At 44.7% G+C, this 16,609-nt stretch overlaps 5 protein-coding genes across 5 annotated transcripts; 1 reads left to right on the forward strand and 4 right to left on the reverse strand.

The window, feature by feature from the left end:
* Positions 1–1,073: 1,073 nt before the first annotated feature.
* Positions 1,074–2,369, reverse strand: C922_04716 (hypothetical protein; the record flags this gene model as incomplete). Its single annotated transcript, XM_008820295.1, has 1 exon — positions 1,074–2,369. The coding sequence occupies one exon, from the start codon at positions 2,367–2,369 to the stop codon at positions 1,074–1,076; it is 1,296 nt and encodes a 431-aa protein (XP_008818517.1).
* An 897-nt stretch (positions 2,370–3,266) lies between these two features.
* On the reverse strand, positions 3,267–4,710 carry C922_04717 (hypothetical protein; the record flags this gene model as incomplete). Its single annotated transcript, XM_008820296.1, has 2 exons — positions 3,267–3,640; positions 3,747–4,710. 2 exons carry the CDS (start codon positions 4,708–4,710, stop codon positions 3,267–3,269), a joined length of 1,338 nt encoding a protein of 445 aa, XP_008818518.1.
* A 1,088-nt stretch (positions 4,711–5,798) lies between these two features.
* C922_04718 (hypothetical protein) lies at positions 5,799–7,370 on the forward strand (the record flags this gene model as incomplete). The annotated part of the gene is made up of 1 exon (XM_008820297.1): positions 5,799–7,370. One exon carries the CDS (start codon positions 5,799–5,801, stop codon positions 7,368–7,370), a length of 1,572 nt encoding a protein of 523 aa, XP_008818519.1.
* A 1,286-nt stretch (positions 7,371–8,656) lies between these two features.
* Positions 8,657–9,274, reverse strand: C922_04719 (hypothetical protein; the record flags this gene model as incomplete). The annotated part of the gene is made up of 1 exon (XM_008820298.1): positions 8,657–9,274. One exon carries the CDS (start codon positions 9,272–9,274, stop codon positions 8,657–8,659), a length of 618 nt encoding a protein of 205 aa, XP_008818520.1.
* A 2,771-nt stretch (positions 9,275–12,045) lies between these two features.
* Positions 12,046–16,401, reverse strand: C922_04720 (hypothetical protein; the record flags this gene model as incomplete). Its single annotated transcript, XM_008820299.1, has 10 exons — positions 12,046–12,261; positions 12,458–12,656; positions 12,818–12,879; positions 13,016–13,195; positions 13,351–14,066; positions 14,288–15,086; positions 15,226–15,304; positions 15,418–15,511; positions 15,696–16,020; positions 16,183–16,401. The coding sequence occupies 10 exons, from the start codon at positions 16,399–16,401 to the stop codon at positions 12,046–12,048; spliced, it is 2,889 nt and encodes a 962-aa protein (XP_008818521.1).
* Positions 16,402–16,609: the final 208 nt, after the last annotated feature.

Here is a 16,609-nt window from a genome sequence, read left to right on the forward strand (position 1 = left end):
CCTTTCCGATTCGCCAATAGCGTCAACATGTGGGTCTTCCTTAGGTCCTCCTCGCTTCCTGCGTGGCTAAGTGGGAGCCAGTAATGTCACCTCGGATGGTCACGCGAAGGCAGTTATCAAACTGGTCATCCTGTTTTACCCCCAGCGGCACGCAATCGCATTGCTCAGGAGGAAACCCCGATGGCATACTGCCGTGTTTTCGCTTCTAGCAGAATGCTGCCACTCGTACGAGGGGGGTTGAAGGAGGGGCAAAAAAGGGGAGCAGAAGCGGAACAAAAGGAGAACAAAAAAGGTAACACAAAGAGTGCCAATAAAAAGGTCACAAAATGGGCGCAAAAAAAAATAATACCGCATAGCAATAGGGGTGGCACTGTTGACGGCTATAGCCACACGGGAAACGCGAAATAAGGCTACCGAATTACGCAATTCGTTATGCGGTTAGCTGTTCGATTTGTTGTTTCGCTTGGTACTCCGTTTGCTTCCCAGTTCGCTACGCCCTCGTCAGTGATCTCCCTATTTTGTTATACTTCCATTCCTTGAAATTTCCCACCAGGGGCACCACGTTAAAGTGGTTCTCCACCGCCAGGATGAAAAGCCAGAGCGTTGGTAAAATCGAGTACCACGTAAGGCAGAGTATACAGTTTAAGAAAAAAAGAAAAAAAAAAAAAAAAAAAAAAAAGCATGCACGATAATAATCGTTTTATCCATTTTGCAAATGCCGCTTCATCACAGTGAGGAGCTCGAATTAGCAACGATCCCTTTGTGCATTTTACGCACCCATTCCCTTTTTGGTAAAATGTTATTTGGGCTGGTATACTGCATAAACTGTGGCGTGTAATAAGTGGCTCTTTCCCCTCTCCCATAACTATGTCATTTTTGAGGCAGTTCATTTTTGCCTGAACGTTGTCATAACTGTAGTGTACAGCGAACTGGTTGTCACGTCAAACTTAGGCATCGTGTTCCACTGTAGGTGCGTGTGCGGAGGGGAACTCTCGTGTTTCCCCATTTTCCTCTGTTCTTCCTTATTGCTGGGAAGACTCATTCGCCCCACACTTGGATGATGCAGCCGCGAGCTACCCCTTCACCCAAGCCATCTTGTCATCCGTCATGGAGCGTCGGACGATGTTACTCTTCCAGTGCTGATTCTTAAAGCCAATCGTTTTAAGAGACACAGTAGAAGGCGTGAATTTAATTAGCACATAATTGTCTTGGGGGTTATCCGAAATGAGGTAGGACCATCGGTTCGTCCAAATTACCTCCCGTATGACTTCATTCTCAATAATGGAGGCGGACCCCGTCAGAGTGACATACACGTTTTTCGCATCATCCGAGTAAAGCAGACTTACCATCTCGTTCCTATGTTTTAGAAAATTATAGATCTCCGTATTTTTGGAGATGCAGAAATACACGTAGTTGAGGGGGAACTCCGTGGGAGATTTCACGTTCATTACTCTCTGCATTAGTGGTTTGTTTAATGATAAGACGATTTTAGTTAGGTCATCTGTTTTGTTGGAAGGGGAGTGGTGGGGCGGTGCTACTGGGGGGTCCCTACTTGACCGATCTTGAATTGGCCGCTCCCCATTTGGAGCAGTCCCGCCCTCCCTTCTACCGTTGACCCTTTCGTGGTTACTCCTCTGAGAGGCTAATTCTGCTTTGCGCGCCTCTGCCGAGATGGAATCATCCACCCCGTCTACCGCATATGCCGCGTCTTTCGTGTCCACCGCGCCCGGCTCGTAGTTCACTTCGGACTCCTCGGGTCCCAAGGGGTCCACGAAGAAGGTCTTAATTTCGTCACCCTCCGAATACATACAGAAACATTTCGAATTCCCCCTTATGAGTTTGAGGGCCTCTTTGATGATATCATCGGATGACTCGAATGTGAAATTCAGCTCTGCCAATTTGACGCTCTCTATGTATTTAAAAAGATACATAAGGCCAACGATGGGGATGCTCTGGAAGGCTATAAAAATAAACAGCCTTTTGAAGTTCCCTCTTTTATTCTTATACTTCTTTTGGTTGCTCTCCCTTAGTGGTTCCTCCTTTTCGCTCCCACGTGAATAGTCGTCTCTTTCTTTCACGTCTTTTGTCCATCCCGTCCCCATCAGGGGGTCCTTATCCGTTTTTAGGATTTCTTCAATCTCGTTTTTTATGATGTCATTTTTTTCGCTCTTGAAAAAGAATCCCCTTCGTTGTATCCTCGCCAAACATCTTATGTTCTGCTGATGTGACAGGGTACATAGGTTCCTCCCCAGGTGACTGCTCCCCCCGAGATGGTTATTCCTTCTCATGTCCAATTGGCGGTTTACTTGGATTGCTCCGCTGAGCATTCCTCTACACCGCGAAGTGACTCCCCTCCGCAGGTTATTCATTGTGCGCGGTTAAACGGGGGATTTTTCGGCACGCGAATGGGCATACATATGGTTACGTACGTGTGTATAGAGGTAGACCCATTTATGATAGCATCGATGCATGCTCTGATGGGGGGAGCACCCCGTATGCGTCCATAGCGTGTGCTCCACCGCATACCCAAGAGCCAAATGCACGACGTGCAGGTGTAAGTATGTTCTTATGTAGGCAGGCTTATTTCTCCCGGCCGAAGTGCCGCTTTGCCCACGGGGCTGGAGGGGACGTGCCTTGGGGGACCCCTGCGAAGGTTCCTCCGAATGGCATATTGAGCCGAGTGAAAGGGAATCCACTTATCAGTTCAGCCCCTCAGTTTTGCACGTCCGTTTTGCCTCTTCCATAGCGCTGAAGGAAATAAATTCAGCAACTTTTCTTACGAGACCACAACCTGTGAAGCGCTTTCTATATCTTTACCAAAACGTCACCCATTCGCAGTTGTTTGTTTAAAAAAAATAGGCCAACTTGCGTTGGGACTTTCTCCTCCCAATCTGTAATTTTTGCCCTCGTATGGATTTGCTTTAAAAAAAAAAAAAAGAAAAAAAAACACCAACTGCAAATCGGGACGACAAACGTGTAGGGAGAGAAAATGCCAACCACGTCACAGGAACTGAAGAGGAAGGAAATCGACGCGGACAAGAAGCGCTAAACGATAAACGCTAGAACGCCAGATGTGCCTCATCCGGTTCATAATTTTTCTATGCCTGGTATGTTCAAAACTCGCTCATTATACAATCCTGTTAAATGTGCGCACGGGCGGGGGATCACCAAATTGGTTAGCAACAAAAAAAAGTTAAGTAAAGGCCTAAGGGGGTGTTGTATGGTCACTACATGGCAACAGTACCGCTGACCGCTTAACTACCCCTTCACAAATCCGACACATTGTTCAGGTAGGCCAGTTTTTCCCGATGCTGCTTCAGTTTGAGCGCCTCGAATCTCCTCTTCTCGAAATCATTTCCCCGCACAACGCCGTCCCACCTGTAGCCGGCGAGGATGTTAAACCTGTTATAGGGAGACTGATACCGACACGTCGCCTTTTCCGGTTGCTCCTTCTTCTGATCCAAATACTGATTCATGGGATCCTCCTTCCTTTTCGCCTTCCTTAACTCTACATCGTAATCCGAGTCGTAGTCATAATTCACAATATTTTTTTTTTTTACCAGCTTGTCATTTTCCTCCAGATTTTTTTTTCTCATTTCTTTCTGAATCAGTCCACTTGCCCATTCTAGTTCCTTCGAGTCTTTGGTTTTTTTTTTTTTTTTTTTTTTTTTTCTCTATATCTTGATGTTCTTCTTCTTCCTCCTCTTCCTCTTCTGCTCCTTTCTTTCCATTTCTTCTATACTTACTATTCATCTCCACCTTCTGTTTCCTGATCCATTCATCCCTCGAGATGATTTTCCCTGTTTTGTCCCTATAGATGATGGACTCAACGTTCTCATTTTTGTCCTTTTCGAGGGATCTTCCTGCTTGGGTTTCTTTGCCTTTCCCCGAAGTTCGCGGGGGTTTACTATCGTCAGGTGTGTCGCTACTGTCTTCACCGACATGCTGGGATGTGGAGGCAGACCGGGGCCGCTTCCCACCTGCGCGGCTTTGTAACCGTAGCGGGGGCGAGAAATCTGAGTCACTACTACGATTGATTCTTCTGCCACTCCCATCACTAGTTAACCTCCTCGGGGGGGACAAATCGGAGTCATTACTACTACTATTTCCACTTCTTCTCTCACCACCACTTCTTAACCTCCTCGGTAAAGACAAATCGGAGTCACTACTACTAGGATTGCTTCTTCTGCCACGTCGTCGCCTATCCCCCGTTGCGCGACACCCTCCTCCATCGCCATGCTTGGAAAAGTCCCTATTGGGGGAATCCCCCCCAGACGATTCATCACTCTTGTTGCTGCTTCCACCATTAGATCCTCCTTTCTGTCCTCCCCGACTGCATTGGTTATTTCCCTTTCTCAACCTCTTAACACTCGGCTTGCACAGCTCTTCCCTCGTCTCTTCAATCGACTTCCCTGCTGTGAGTCCTCCATTCAAACTTAGAAAAATCTTCTTTTTGCTTTCCTTTGATATGTTCGCGATCTCTATGTTATTCTCTCCCGTGATCGTTATGGGGATGTCGGAACTTCCGTCCGACCCCTCCACCAAAGGGTTATCTTCCAAAGGGTCATTTTCCAAGGGGGGATCTCCTACCTGTGAATGGAATTTCCTCTCCTCTTCTTCACTGTCATATATTTTTACAGCACCCTTTTTATTCCGCTTGTCTTTTTTGGGCTCCTTCCCCAGGTACCTTTTCCGCAAGTATTCCTCCATTGTTTACTCACAGGGGGGGGGATACACATGTGATGCCACAACCCCCTACTAGGACGTAAGATGCGCCTATGAAAGTAGACACCTTCGCTAAGGCAGTGATTTCCCTACCTTTGCGAAACTGTGGAGGACTTATTAACACAACGTGTCACCTAGGAGGGGATAAAAACAATTCCTGTTTTTTCTGCCACAATGAATAGAATATGGCCTGTCCCCCGGCGAGAATGTCCACTCCATTGTAGCTCCGCTTTGAATTGAAAAATGGAGGAAAACGCCTATGGATCTGGGGGGGCTCCTTACTGAGCTCAGCCCCCTGGCCTGACTCTCCCTAATTTCGTCTATCCTCCAATTTGAAATTTCACCAACAGTGCAAATCTTTAAGCATCCCTTTTGACTTTTACGTGTGGGCGGCTTCTCTCTCCCCCACCCTACAATGGAGTTTATCGCAATTTGATTGGTAGCTATTTATGGCTAGTGTGTTTGTTTTTTTTTTCCTCTCTCTCCCTTTTTGTGGTCCATAAGTGGGGAAAAAAAAAAGGTATACGGAGGGGGATACCAAAATGGCCACTTCGACTCTTGCGTGTTGCTCAGCAGAGAAGCGGCGACAAAAAGAACGAAGCAACGAAGTTATGGAGGTATTGACGAGGCCACCTGCGCAACGGCAGAAGGGGAAAATTACCTCAGGACGACCCCGCTTGGCGTCCTCCAAATGGTACAAAGCGGGAAAGTGAATGTTGTAGTACTTTTTTTTTTTTTTTTTTTTTTCTTCTCCTTCCGCTGGGGCATAGTAACGGAGTTTACGTTCCTCCCATATGGAAAAATCCCTGTTAGAACGTTTTCCCAATCCGAACGAGTAAGGGAAATGTTCCAGGGCACCACTTCGGGGGGGCGATGACGTGGTCCTACTCCTGTGGCCAAGGGCCACTGCTCCATTCGAAATAGAAAACCAAAAGTGTCATAAGTCCAAAGGGGTGCAATAATGCAATCCGTTGCTTGGCGAGAAAACAACATGTTCTTCATTTCGTTCTTTTCTGTGTACACGTGAGGAGGAACCGACGTCATGTTAGGCCCCCCAACTTTAGAGGACCAAAATGGCAAAAATGAGATTCAGAAGACAGAGCTGTCGCCGCCAACACGGATTATTAGCACAGTTCAGATTCTTCGCACACGCAAAGTTCGAGAAAAACACAAAATTTGGTGAAGAGTTACTTAAGTACCACCATGAGTTGTACGTGGATAAGGCCCACATGAGACCAGACTTATATTTAAAGGGCAACGAAAATAAGCATGCGCATGATAACAGGTTAAGAAGGAACATCCCATTCGTCTACAGCAATGAAGTGAAGAATATAGCAGAACTGAAAGGAAACCCACTTACCCTTGTTAACGTGAAGAACGAAAATGATGAGTCCTTTGGCGTGGCTACCTTCAATCCGTATGCGCTAATTACAGCCAGGATAATAAGTACCAATGCGCTTTTTTCCGTTAACGTGAATTTTTTTGTGGAGCGGATGAAGAAAGCCTTGGCATGGCGTTCCAAGGTGATTGAGGGGGGGAGGCATGCCAACTGGGGGGGAGGCCTCAGCGGGGGGGAAGCACCCAACCTGTGCGAAGCACCCAAATGGAATAAACGACTCAGAGAGGATGAACAACTCAGCGCGGGGGAGGCACCTACAGGGAGTATTCTCTCCACGGGCACACCTGTCCCCCCCATAGACTCGATTCCCCAAAATGGTGGTAATCCCCCCATCGAAGCTCCCCTCCTTCCCAGCGACACGTCCTATAGACTAATCAACGGCGAAGGAGACAATCTCCCCGGACTCATCATCGATCGATACGATGACTACGTCGCTATTCAGCACTTAACTCTCGGAATGGAATTACTCGCTGCAACGATCAACGAGGCCGTCATGGAAGTGTTAAATCCGAAGGCTATTCTATTTAGGAATGACAATAAAGAAAGATTAAATGAAAGGCTAGATATTTACAAAAAAGTACTACACGGAAGAATACCTGAACAAGTCATGTTAACAGAAAATCATTGCCTATTCCTTATAGATATGCTGAACTCACCAAACACAGGATGGTTTCACAACAGAAGACACGTAAGACAACTTCTATCCGACTATGCATATGATAAGAAAGTTCTGGACCTCTTTTCCTATGTAGGATCCTTTGGCATTCAGTGCTCAAAAAAGGGAAAGGCTAAAAAGGTCCTGTGTGTAGAAAAGGATAGCAAATTTACTGAGCTAGCTAAAGAGTCAGCTTACCTGAACAATCTCACAAATAAAGACATCGAATTTGTTTCCTCTGATGCAATCACCTTTTTGGAAAACTGCAAAGAACTCTTCGACATTGTTATTCTGGACCCTCCTAATTTAATTCCCAAATCGAAATTTCTCTTGTCAGGGGCTAAAAGATACGTTCAGCTTATCAGCTTAGCGAAAAACTGTGTCTCTTCTAATGGCCTACTGCTAATCATTTTCTCCACCAAACTGTGTTCCTATCAAGATCACATAAACATGATTAATGAGTCCTTTATAGATTCGAATAGAAATGTTAAGATTGTTGGCCAAGGGCGTGGTTCCCCTGACCACCCCGCCGATTTGTCCCTCTACCTGTTTGCTGACTTCTACTGGTTCCTCCTCCAGGTGGGCTTCTGAACGGGGGGCAGAATGGGAGGCGGGAGGGGGAGCGGAGCCAGCACGCAGTATCTGCCACGCATCAGCCGCGTATCAGAAGCCAATACACCCGGGTTAATTACCCACACCTGAGACATTTCCAGTCAAAGGACCCCCCTTCTCCGTTTAAGTCCAGACGCCACTCAAGCGACATTCTCCTGCAACAAGGGAGTATAGCCCCTTTTCACCTTCTTTCCTCTTTCCCAACGTAAAAAGCTTGCCAGAGGGGGGGTGAAAGAACACACCTTTACTACTTCCACCCTCTGGTCCAGCACGCCACTTTTACACTTTTCCCCTCATGTGCAACGTTGCTAATGCGTCATTGTTTTAATAGTTCCTCCTTTTCGCATTTTGCATTGGCCACGTGATTTAGCGTTGCGAACTTGACCAATCTTTCCACATCAAATCAGTGTGGCAAAATTGACGAACTTGACTAACACTCCTTTCTACGGTGTCCAACGGTCTGCCATGGTTGAAACGAGTTGGTTGGACAACCTTAAAAAGGCCACGCTGTGTTGTTGTCCGGCCCCACAGCTCTCCACAAGCATTATTGTTTATCAGCAAATTTGACGGAAGAAAAAGGGTAAAGAAGTTCGCCTCAATAAGGTTTCATTCTTTTCTTTCCCTTTTTCCCTCCATTTTTACCCCATCCTTTCATTCCCTTTCTCCTCCCATTTCTTCTTCCCTTTTTCCAATTTTGTACGTTACGCGTAGCCAAGTTTCGGGGAACATACACGGACGGATAGATAACTGAACAAAAATAAGTCTTGAAAAAAAAAAAAAAAAAGGACATCATCGATGATAACTTTTAATTTTTTTTCTTAAAAAAAAAACAAATGCGTAAAGAAAGCAATTGAGATGCAAGGCAGAATGAGTTGTAAAGCGGAAGAACCCGCACGGTTTGCATTGCATGCAAGATATCAAGACGCCTCTACAGTTCAACATCGCAATGACGCAGCGTCAAACGAATTAAGCCAGATGAGCAGCACAAGCGCTTGCCATTCTTCCTTTTCGCAGATGGCGTGTTGGCGCCGGTTATTTAAAAGAAGTCATGGACAGGGAACAAACGAAAAAAATGGTAAATTTTGAGGTTGGAGCTGCAGCTGAAGAAGTAGAGGGATAGGAGTATAGCACTAGGCTAACACGAACAAGAATACTAACATGAACAGTAACTCTGCGCCGATGAAAAACGCGCTTCTCAACAGACTCGCTTCTCAACACACTCCTCGACAGATGCGCTTCTCGAGACACTCGCTTCTGCTCCGCGTCTACTTCAAAATATCCTCACAGAACAACTTGTAATCGATTTGGTCCTCCGAAGAGAACGCGTTGAGCGCGTCGTTGGCCTCCTGCTCGGTCAAGGCATCACCCCAAGTTGTCAAAATGTTCCTCATCTGGTGCTTGCTCAAGAATCCAGAGGCCTTATTGTCGAAGTGTGAAAACATTCTAATGAGCTCTTCCAGGTTGTCTTTATCGTGCACACATACGGCTAGATATTCTAAATATTGCTCGTAGGTTAAAGAATCTCCATATAGATCTCTAATTTTCTTCTCATCCAAGCTTGATGGAGCTAGTCCCAATTTCCTCGCATTTCGTGAAGCATCTTCTATGGTTACTTTTCCATTGCTGCTCTTATCATTGAACATAGTTTTGGCTTCATTTTGATTTACCTTCTGATCTAAGTCTTCTAATCCTACAACTGATTCTTCCGATTGTTCAGATTCTTCAAAATTTTCCTCCTCCACTAGGATATTTTCAACCTCTGGTTCTGGTTGCCATTCGAAGCCTGGTCCCCACATGAAATAATTCAGTTCCGTGTCGTACGGAGCGATGGCTGATTCTGGGTCCGGCAAGTTAAAGTAGCACACGGGGCATTGCTTTTCCATTTTTGCGACAATTGGGGGAAGTGTAGCGACGGGGTAAAGCGGTAACGCAAGAACGTGGTAGCGCTGTGAGAGGGGGTAGCGTGACTAATGGGTGACGGGCCGAACAGATTAAACAGAGCAAACACGGGAAAGCGACTTTCCTCTTATAAATGGGCAGGAGCAAAACAACAGTTGCGACGATGCGCTGCCTTCGTGAAGTATAAAGGATGGGTGAATCTTCTCACTTGCAACAAAAAATGCCTTAAACACACGCGCCTTTTCGGGGGAAGGGTACAGATGCACGTGTTGTGTGTGCGTTAAAAATGGCACAGGTTTTTAAAAACTGCTAAAATTGAAAGAACAAAAAGGGGAGCAGCGACGAAAAAGCGAAAAACGAAAAAGTGAAGAAGCGCAGAAACGCAAAACGGAAAAACGAATAAGCGAAGAAACTTAATTTTATGAAATAAATCAATTCACAAAATGAGATGTGTTGAGGATGTGTACCATTTTCTTAATTGTGATGAAAATTTAATTTTACCTTTTACAACTGCAGTTAAATGGGAGACTTTTCAAATGTAACACCATGCCGTTACAACATCAAAAAAAAAAAAAAAAAAAAAAAAAAAAAAATATATATATATATAAACTGGAATGCACAAAGTGGGATGCATAAAGTAGAATGATGAAGTACCAAACGGATGGATAACTTTTTTTTTTTTATGAACACATACAGGTATATTTTATATCTTCACATATTTGCGTGCAAAAGAGTTGCCTTTTCGCTTGCGCAGAAAAATGTGTACATATAAGGGTACATGTGTATATCGCTTATGTTACACGTGCGCATAGATGGGTAAATGGTTTTCTACTTTTCTTCTTTTGGTTCTTTTTTTGGTTCTTTTTATGGTTCTTTTTTTCTTTCCCTTTGTTCGTACTCCATCACCTGCGCTAGTTTCACCCCCGAAGCCAACACGTGGCAGTAATGTGTGCAAAATAATGAGGCTTACTGTTCAGGGTCAAAATTGCCTTTCCTTAAGGCTAGGCAGAAAAAAAAAAAAAAAAACAGCAAAAAAAAAAAATTGCAACTAATTAAAGCTGTTTGTAAGCTAAAAAATGTGTACAGCTTTTTTTTTTCAGAACGTTAAGGTGTGCTGTACATATATTACACATGTTAGCATTTTTTATTTTTTTTTAACCCATTCCTTCGACTGCTCACCATGTGAAAGAGCGAAGATTAGGGCTACTGAGGGCAAATACAGTTTTATATTTACTTTTATCCCTAATGTAGAATCGTGAATTGCAGCAATTTCTTAGCCTTGGTGGGGAATTTATCCCAATGTGTGTGTGATGTACACCACTGTGAGCTGCTTCCCTGTAGACCCAAAATTAGGACGGTTTCCCGGCAGTTACAGCAAAAAAAAAAAAAAACTGCAGAAATATATAAACAGTTCAGGCAGATATGATGTCACTTTTGTGCAACATTAGCAAGTATTGTTATGGGACTATTCAGATCCATTCGGATGTGTCAACTTCCCCTTCCGGGGAGCATTCCTCGAAGCAGGAATTTTTTGCATCTTGACAATTTTGTTCACTTGCAAGAATGCGCAGTTCTAAGAAGATTACACCCTAATGATGGCTAAACGGAACGCGCAAATGGGCATTTTCGCTCACATCCATGTACATTTCCCCGCACAGCGTTGCATGGGAAATACACATGCTTTTGATGCTCACGGTGGTGACAGCACCTTAGAATTGGCAAATTGATGCTCGTAACAATGGAATGTGCATAAAAGAAGCGCTTGGTTACTTCCACGTGCAGAGGCATATATGTATATCCTTATTCCCTATTTGGACTCATTCCATGAGGGGAAATTCCAAATGAGGACCATCCCCGTGGGATGTAAATAACCATTGCACTCTTTCCATCCGGGCAAGTGGTACGTTCTTTATTCCAATTTGTGCGATTGTGTGGTAAAGAAAAAGGAGAGAAACAAAAAAAAAAAAATGAACAACGTTTTAGAACATAATTATTCAATTTGCATTTTTCCGTGTTGACGAGGTGCTACAAAAAGGATCCCCATACAGTTCCATTTATTTGTCACTGCAAATGGGCTCGCCTGGGAAATTTCACCATTTGGGGGAGGTAGCAAGTAAACGTTAGCAACGCTTGGGGGAACGTGCTTCTATTACCTTTCACCACTTTCTGCTCACCCCCAATGTATGTGCTTTCCCCGAAAGAGAAAGATAAACTAATGGGAACTCCTCTTAACCAAAATGACCACACAGGTTGTTAATCGAATGGGAAGGCACACACCTTCGGTCCGACATGGAATAATAACAGGGTTGGCCAATCTTTAAAAAAATTCTTAAAATAGTTTTGGAGCTCGTGCAAAACACAGTTTGAAGTTCTAGCAGTACACCCATTGGCCTTTTTATACATATGCATGTAAAACTTGAGCGACAAAAATTTAACAAAGTGGATTTATGTCGTGGGGATATTTCCTCATGGAAGAAATAAACTGAGCAAATCTGCTTAGCTAGCGCTAGCTAAAATGGATAAAAAAAAAATTCTCCGTACCTACTGTTACATATTTACAAAAAAATAAACTTTAAAAAAAAAGAATTATCATCCTTAAAACACACAAAAAAAAAGGAGAAAAAAGTGACGTGTCATTTCGTGTGCTTTTAATTCAAAACGTAGACGACAGCGACAGTGATCACAAATCAGTGGATAGCAGGCTAAATTACGGTGGGGAATATACAGAAATTATCGATTGACCATCCCTCCGTGATTACACCCGGTCGTGCTCCTTAAGAATGAGTATGATTAAAAAAAGGATGGCCGATGATAGCGTGGGGTTATTCGACTTACATATGATCTTCAGTTTGTTCTCCAGGTCCTCAATTCCCACGAGAACGAAATAATTATCCAGTGCGCTTGCATTGTCCGCATAGCACCCGCTCAAGTAAATTGCATCTTCTATGTAGCACACACTTAGTGCGTTTCCCTACACAGGGGGGTGGGGTGCACAAATGGACATGAACAGCTGTATATGAAAACCCATACATGCACGCGTGCGCCTAAACGATCGCAGACAAGGGGGGTTAAGCGCTTGGGGGGATAAACAAATGGCGCTGCATTCTGACTTCACAGCATAAACGGAACATGCACACAGCGATCTTCACTTATGTAGTGGGCATTACCAAACAGGAGAGGGAGACGATCTTCTCTGTGTCAACCGAGTCGGCCTTGTGGATAACCTTATCCTTCTTATATATATTAAAATTTTCGTTGTTCCAAAATTTCACAAAAACGTCTTTCGTGATTTTAATGTTCTTCATAAATTTGTTAATCGGGATGGGTAGCCTCAACTCGATGCTTTTTCTGAACATGTCTTGCATGCTGCGAAGGGGGAAGCAGAAATGTTCATTCACAGATGGGGGTCTCTATTGAACAGCCACTTGTGGCTACATACACGTGGTGCAACGGACTCCACGATAGGGCATCCTTTCCTGATGATACAAATTCGGTGGAAGTCCCGCTGGGATTCTTCCTCCCCTTACCGATAGGAAATCTTAATTAGGGGAAAGCCCTTGTACATGTGTGCGCATTTCACGGCCATTTCCTGCGGGGGGAAGGTGTGTGTGGGGAATTATTACTTTTCAAGGGCAGCATTCGAGCGGTAGTTCACGCGAAATTAATTCACATTTGATGCAGAATTTTTGCACAATTCGTGCCGCCAGCATGGAGTATCCACCCACATAGCAGTTGGTCGCATTGGCGCAGAGCATCCTCTCGTAGTTGAGAAACTTGAATTTCAAGGGGAACAAAATTTTGTTCGATATCTGAATATCCACGTCGTAGTAGTTCACCAGCTTCTTATTCTTGACGTAAATTTTTATCAATCCGTTGTTGCCGTAGTAGTGCTGAGTGAGGGATATCTTCAGGGGGAGGGGAAGGAAGGAGAAAGTGCAAAAAAAAGAAGAGAAGAAATCAGTGGATGCGCCGCTTCTACTACAGGTGGGCTATTTGACACTCACAGAAGATCTTTCTTTTTCACTTCGCAGAGAAACACTACAATTAGGCACATGCTAACCTCGAGGTTGTCGTCCCTTAACAACAGGGACCCATTTTTTAATACTGCGTCCTGCACGTAAGATATGTTGTCATTCTTCGTAAAGTACTTATTGAAAGAGGAAATGCGTCTTGTGTCATTCTTTTGTGATGAAGTGATGGAGTTTCTCTTATCACTGTGGTTTGGGGAAATTCCTAGAGGAGTTTCAATGGGGGTAAGAAGAGCCATTCCTCCCCCGTGTTCCTGTGCTGGAACTTTCTTCTCAGTTTTGAAGTGCCTACTTTGAGATAAATTGTCTGTGAACTTGTTGATGATACAGTTTAGCTCGTCGGGATTCATCTTCCTGTTTTTACCTTTATTTTTACTCTTATTTTTACATTTATTTTTACACATTTTTTTCTTCAGGTCAATGTATTTGTTCATGCCGAGGAGATCTCCTAGAGTCTGCTCCTTGGCGTCCTTCTCCTTTGCCTTCAAAAATTTATTGTAATTTAAAAAGTCTTCCTTAATGGAGTAAAAGTTGCTCTTCTTTATGAGGCTATCCCAAAGTTCATTATTTCCATCATGGACATTGTTGTTAAATTCTTTGCACTCCTTCTGGTAGGCACTCTGTTGCTTCCTCAGATGACTCATTCCTTCATTTAGATACGCGTTGAACTCGTTTATTATTTCGGTCTCCTTTTCGTTGAAACGGTCGTCTCGCGCGACGACTTGGTGCTTTCCGGAGTACTTGGCGTCTGCGCGGCGAGGTGAAGGAAGCAGAACGGTTGCAGGGCGGTTGAAGGACGGATGGGGAAAAAAAAAACGTGCCACACATTGTGTGCACCACTCATTTGTGCAGGTGGGCTAACAATCTGCATGTGCGCCCACGCGGATGCCCTGTTATCGCCATCAACTGGCTCGCTGCAGCCATGTCTACGGGCATCATCTCGTTGCACTGTCCCGCGTGGAAACGTACCTTGGTCGACCTTCTCGGTGGCCTCAAGGTCAAAAGCGACCGTTTTGTTGAAGGAAGACTTCTTCTTCGTGTTCACCTGTGCGTCACCCGGCGAGGCGCTTCCATCGGGGAATAAAGCGAGCTCCTTACTCTTCTGCTGAGCCTGCTTCTGAGTCTGCTCCTTTTTTTTCCTCTTACTTATGTTTATTTTTTTCTTCATCCCAATTTCGTTCTCATTATCGTTTTCGTTATGCCTGTCCAGCGAAGTACTCTTCGCCGTGTTGCTGCTCGGAGGAAAGACGTCTGATTTACCCCCCGTCCCTCCCTCTCTACTTTCATCATCACAAGGAGGTTTCTTCTTATTCACCATCTCCCCCGATGCAACTGTCACTCCTTCGTCATTAATATTTGCCTCCACTCCTCCACTGACTGGTTCTCCGGATGGAGCATTCCTCACAAGGGATGAAGCAAATTCTGTGATACTACTGGTAATATTTTTGGATAATGATTTAAATTCACTTTTCTCATGACTTTTCTTTCTGTTATTTGATCCTACCGGGGAGGTGTCATTTCTTCCGTTGCTGACCTCTGAATGGTTTTCCACCCCCATCCTGCTCATGCTGCCTGTTCTTTTGTTTGCCTCTTCCCAACTCACTTGGTCCGTTAAAAATATGTCACTCGATTTTTGTTTTAATTGCTCCCCCTTCGACGGGGTGATCTCTCTGTTGGAATTCTTTTTCTCCTTCTCTTTGAAGAACTCTGGGCAGCTGAGCAGGTAGGATTCGTAGCGAATGTTTACTTCGTCTTCCTCCTGCATTTCCTGCGGAGGGGGGAAGGAGGTGTCGCGTTGAAGCGGGTGTGCATCAGGATGTGAAGCGACATGTGCAACGGGATGTCCAACGGGATGTGCCACACCACGTGAAAGCACCGAGAAGTGAGACTCTCCCTCCATGCATTACATCAATAAACCTGCAGTAAAGCTCATATTCGCCATTTTCCAAAAATTCGATGGTTCTCTCCTTCACCTCATTGAGGCATCTACAGGGGGGAATGACCGATGGTGTGTAACACTTAGCGCCCGCCTTGGCATGGTCTTTACACCTCAGCCTGGTGCTTGGCTCGAATCGATATGTCCGGGGGGGCAGCCTCACCTGACGTAGTCAGAGTAGATCCGGTCAACCTTGCCATGGCTTACAAATTCCGTTTCGAGCAGTTCGAGGAGATCCCTCTTCGTATTCGTGAAGTCTGAGAAGTGTTCTCGCGGGGGAAGGGGCCACGTAATGAAGAAGGTGAAGCGGTAAAGCGGTAAAAAGATGAACCGGTAAAAGGGAGGAAATGTAAACGGGCAAACAAAAGAGGATGTTTAAAAAGGCGCCTCCTCAAACGCACATAGAGACGGGTTACCCCTATGCCCCCCACGTTACATTACCACTAAGCAGCGCGGAATACGACACACACACACCCTGCGCAATAAAAATCCGCTTCTTCTGTATCTTCCTAAATATGCCGTTAATAAAGCTATGATCTTTCAATTGCTGCCTCGCTTTAATCACCTCCGTCGTCTTGAATAAATTTTTGGCTTCACTAAGGAGGCTGTCTTTTTCTTTGTTTGTGCTATGACCAAAGTAGGTGAAGTACTTCCTGTTAGTCCCTTCTTCATTTCGCTTCAGCAGTTTGTATGCGTACGTGATGATGTCTTTGCTCACTGGTAGGTCCGCTGACTTGGGGTTCAACGTGAATGCTATTCCAATGATCTGCAGGGTGGCACACGGGGAATTCGCATCAAAGAAGGAAAAAAAAAAGAAAAAAAAAAAGAGGAAAATACATCTTTTTACGTGCTGAAAAAGCCAATCTTAGCGACACTGCTCTGTCCACATGGCACCCTCTTGCATACGTATACATTTCGACATGCATACCTTCAGGGCCGTCGTCCGCGAGATGGCGGGGTTCTTTATATTCCTCAGCGTGCCGTAGCAAAAGTTAAACAACTCCTCATACTTTCTGTGCCTGAAGAGGTGCTCCTTCAGTTCTCTAAAATATAAATGAAGATATTCCGTCGACTCCGTGCACGTCTTAAAAAGCAATTTGTCATCTTCCGACCCCGTGTTTTTGTATTTGTTCTTACATATGGTCATTGTGTTGTTCGGCTGGCGTCTCCTTCGGGGAGCTTACCCTCAGAAGAAGTTTGTTTCAAAAAATGTGGAAAATTTATCCTCCTTTTCTCTTTCTTAAATTGTTCCAGCGGGGTGGACTGTTTCTGGTGGACCCTGTCCGGTGAACAGAGCTCGTACTATTGTTGCTATCCGCGCAACCACTTCAGTGCTTCACTGGTTCAACGCCTCA

This window comes from Plasmodium inui (genome assembly GCF_000524495.1).
Source record: "Plasmodium inui San Antonio 1 unplaced genomic scaffold supercont1.28, whole genome shotgun sequence".
In the NCBI taxonomy this organism is placed as follows: Eukaryota; Apicomplexa; class Aconoidasida; order Haemosporida; family Plasmodiidae; genus Plasmodium; species Plasmodium inui.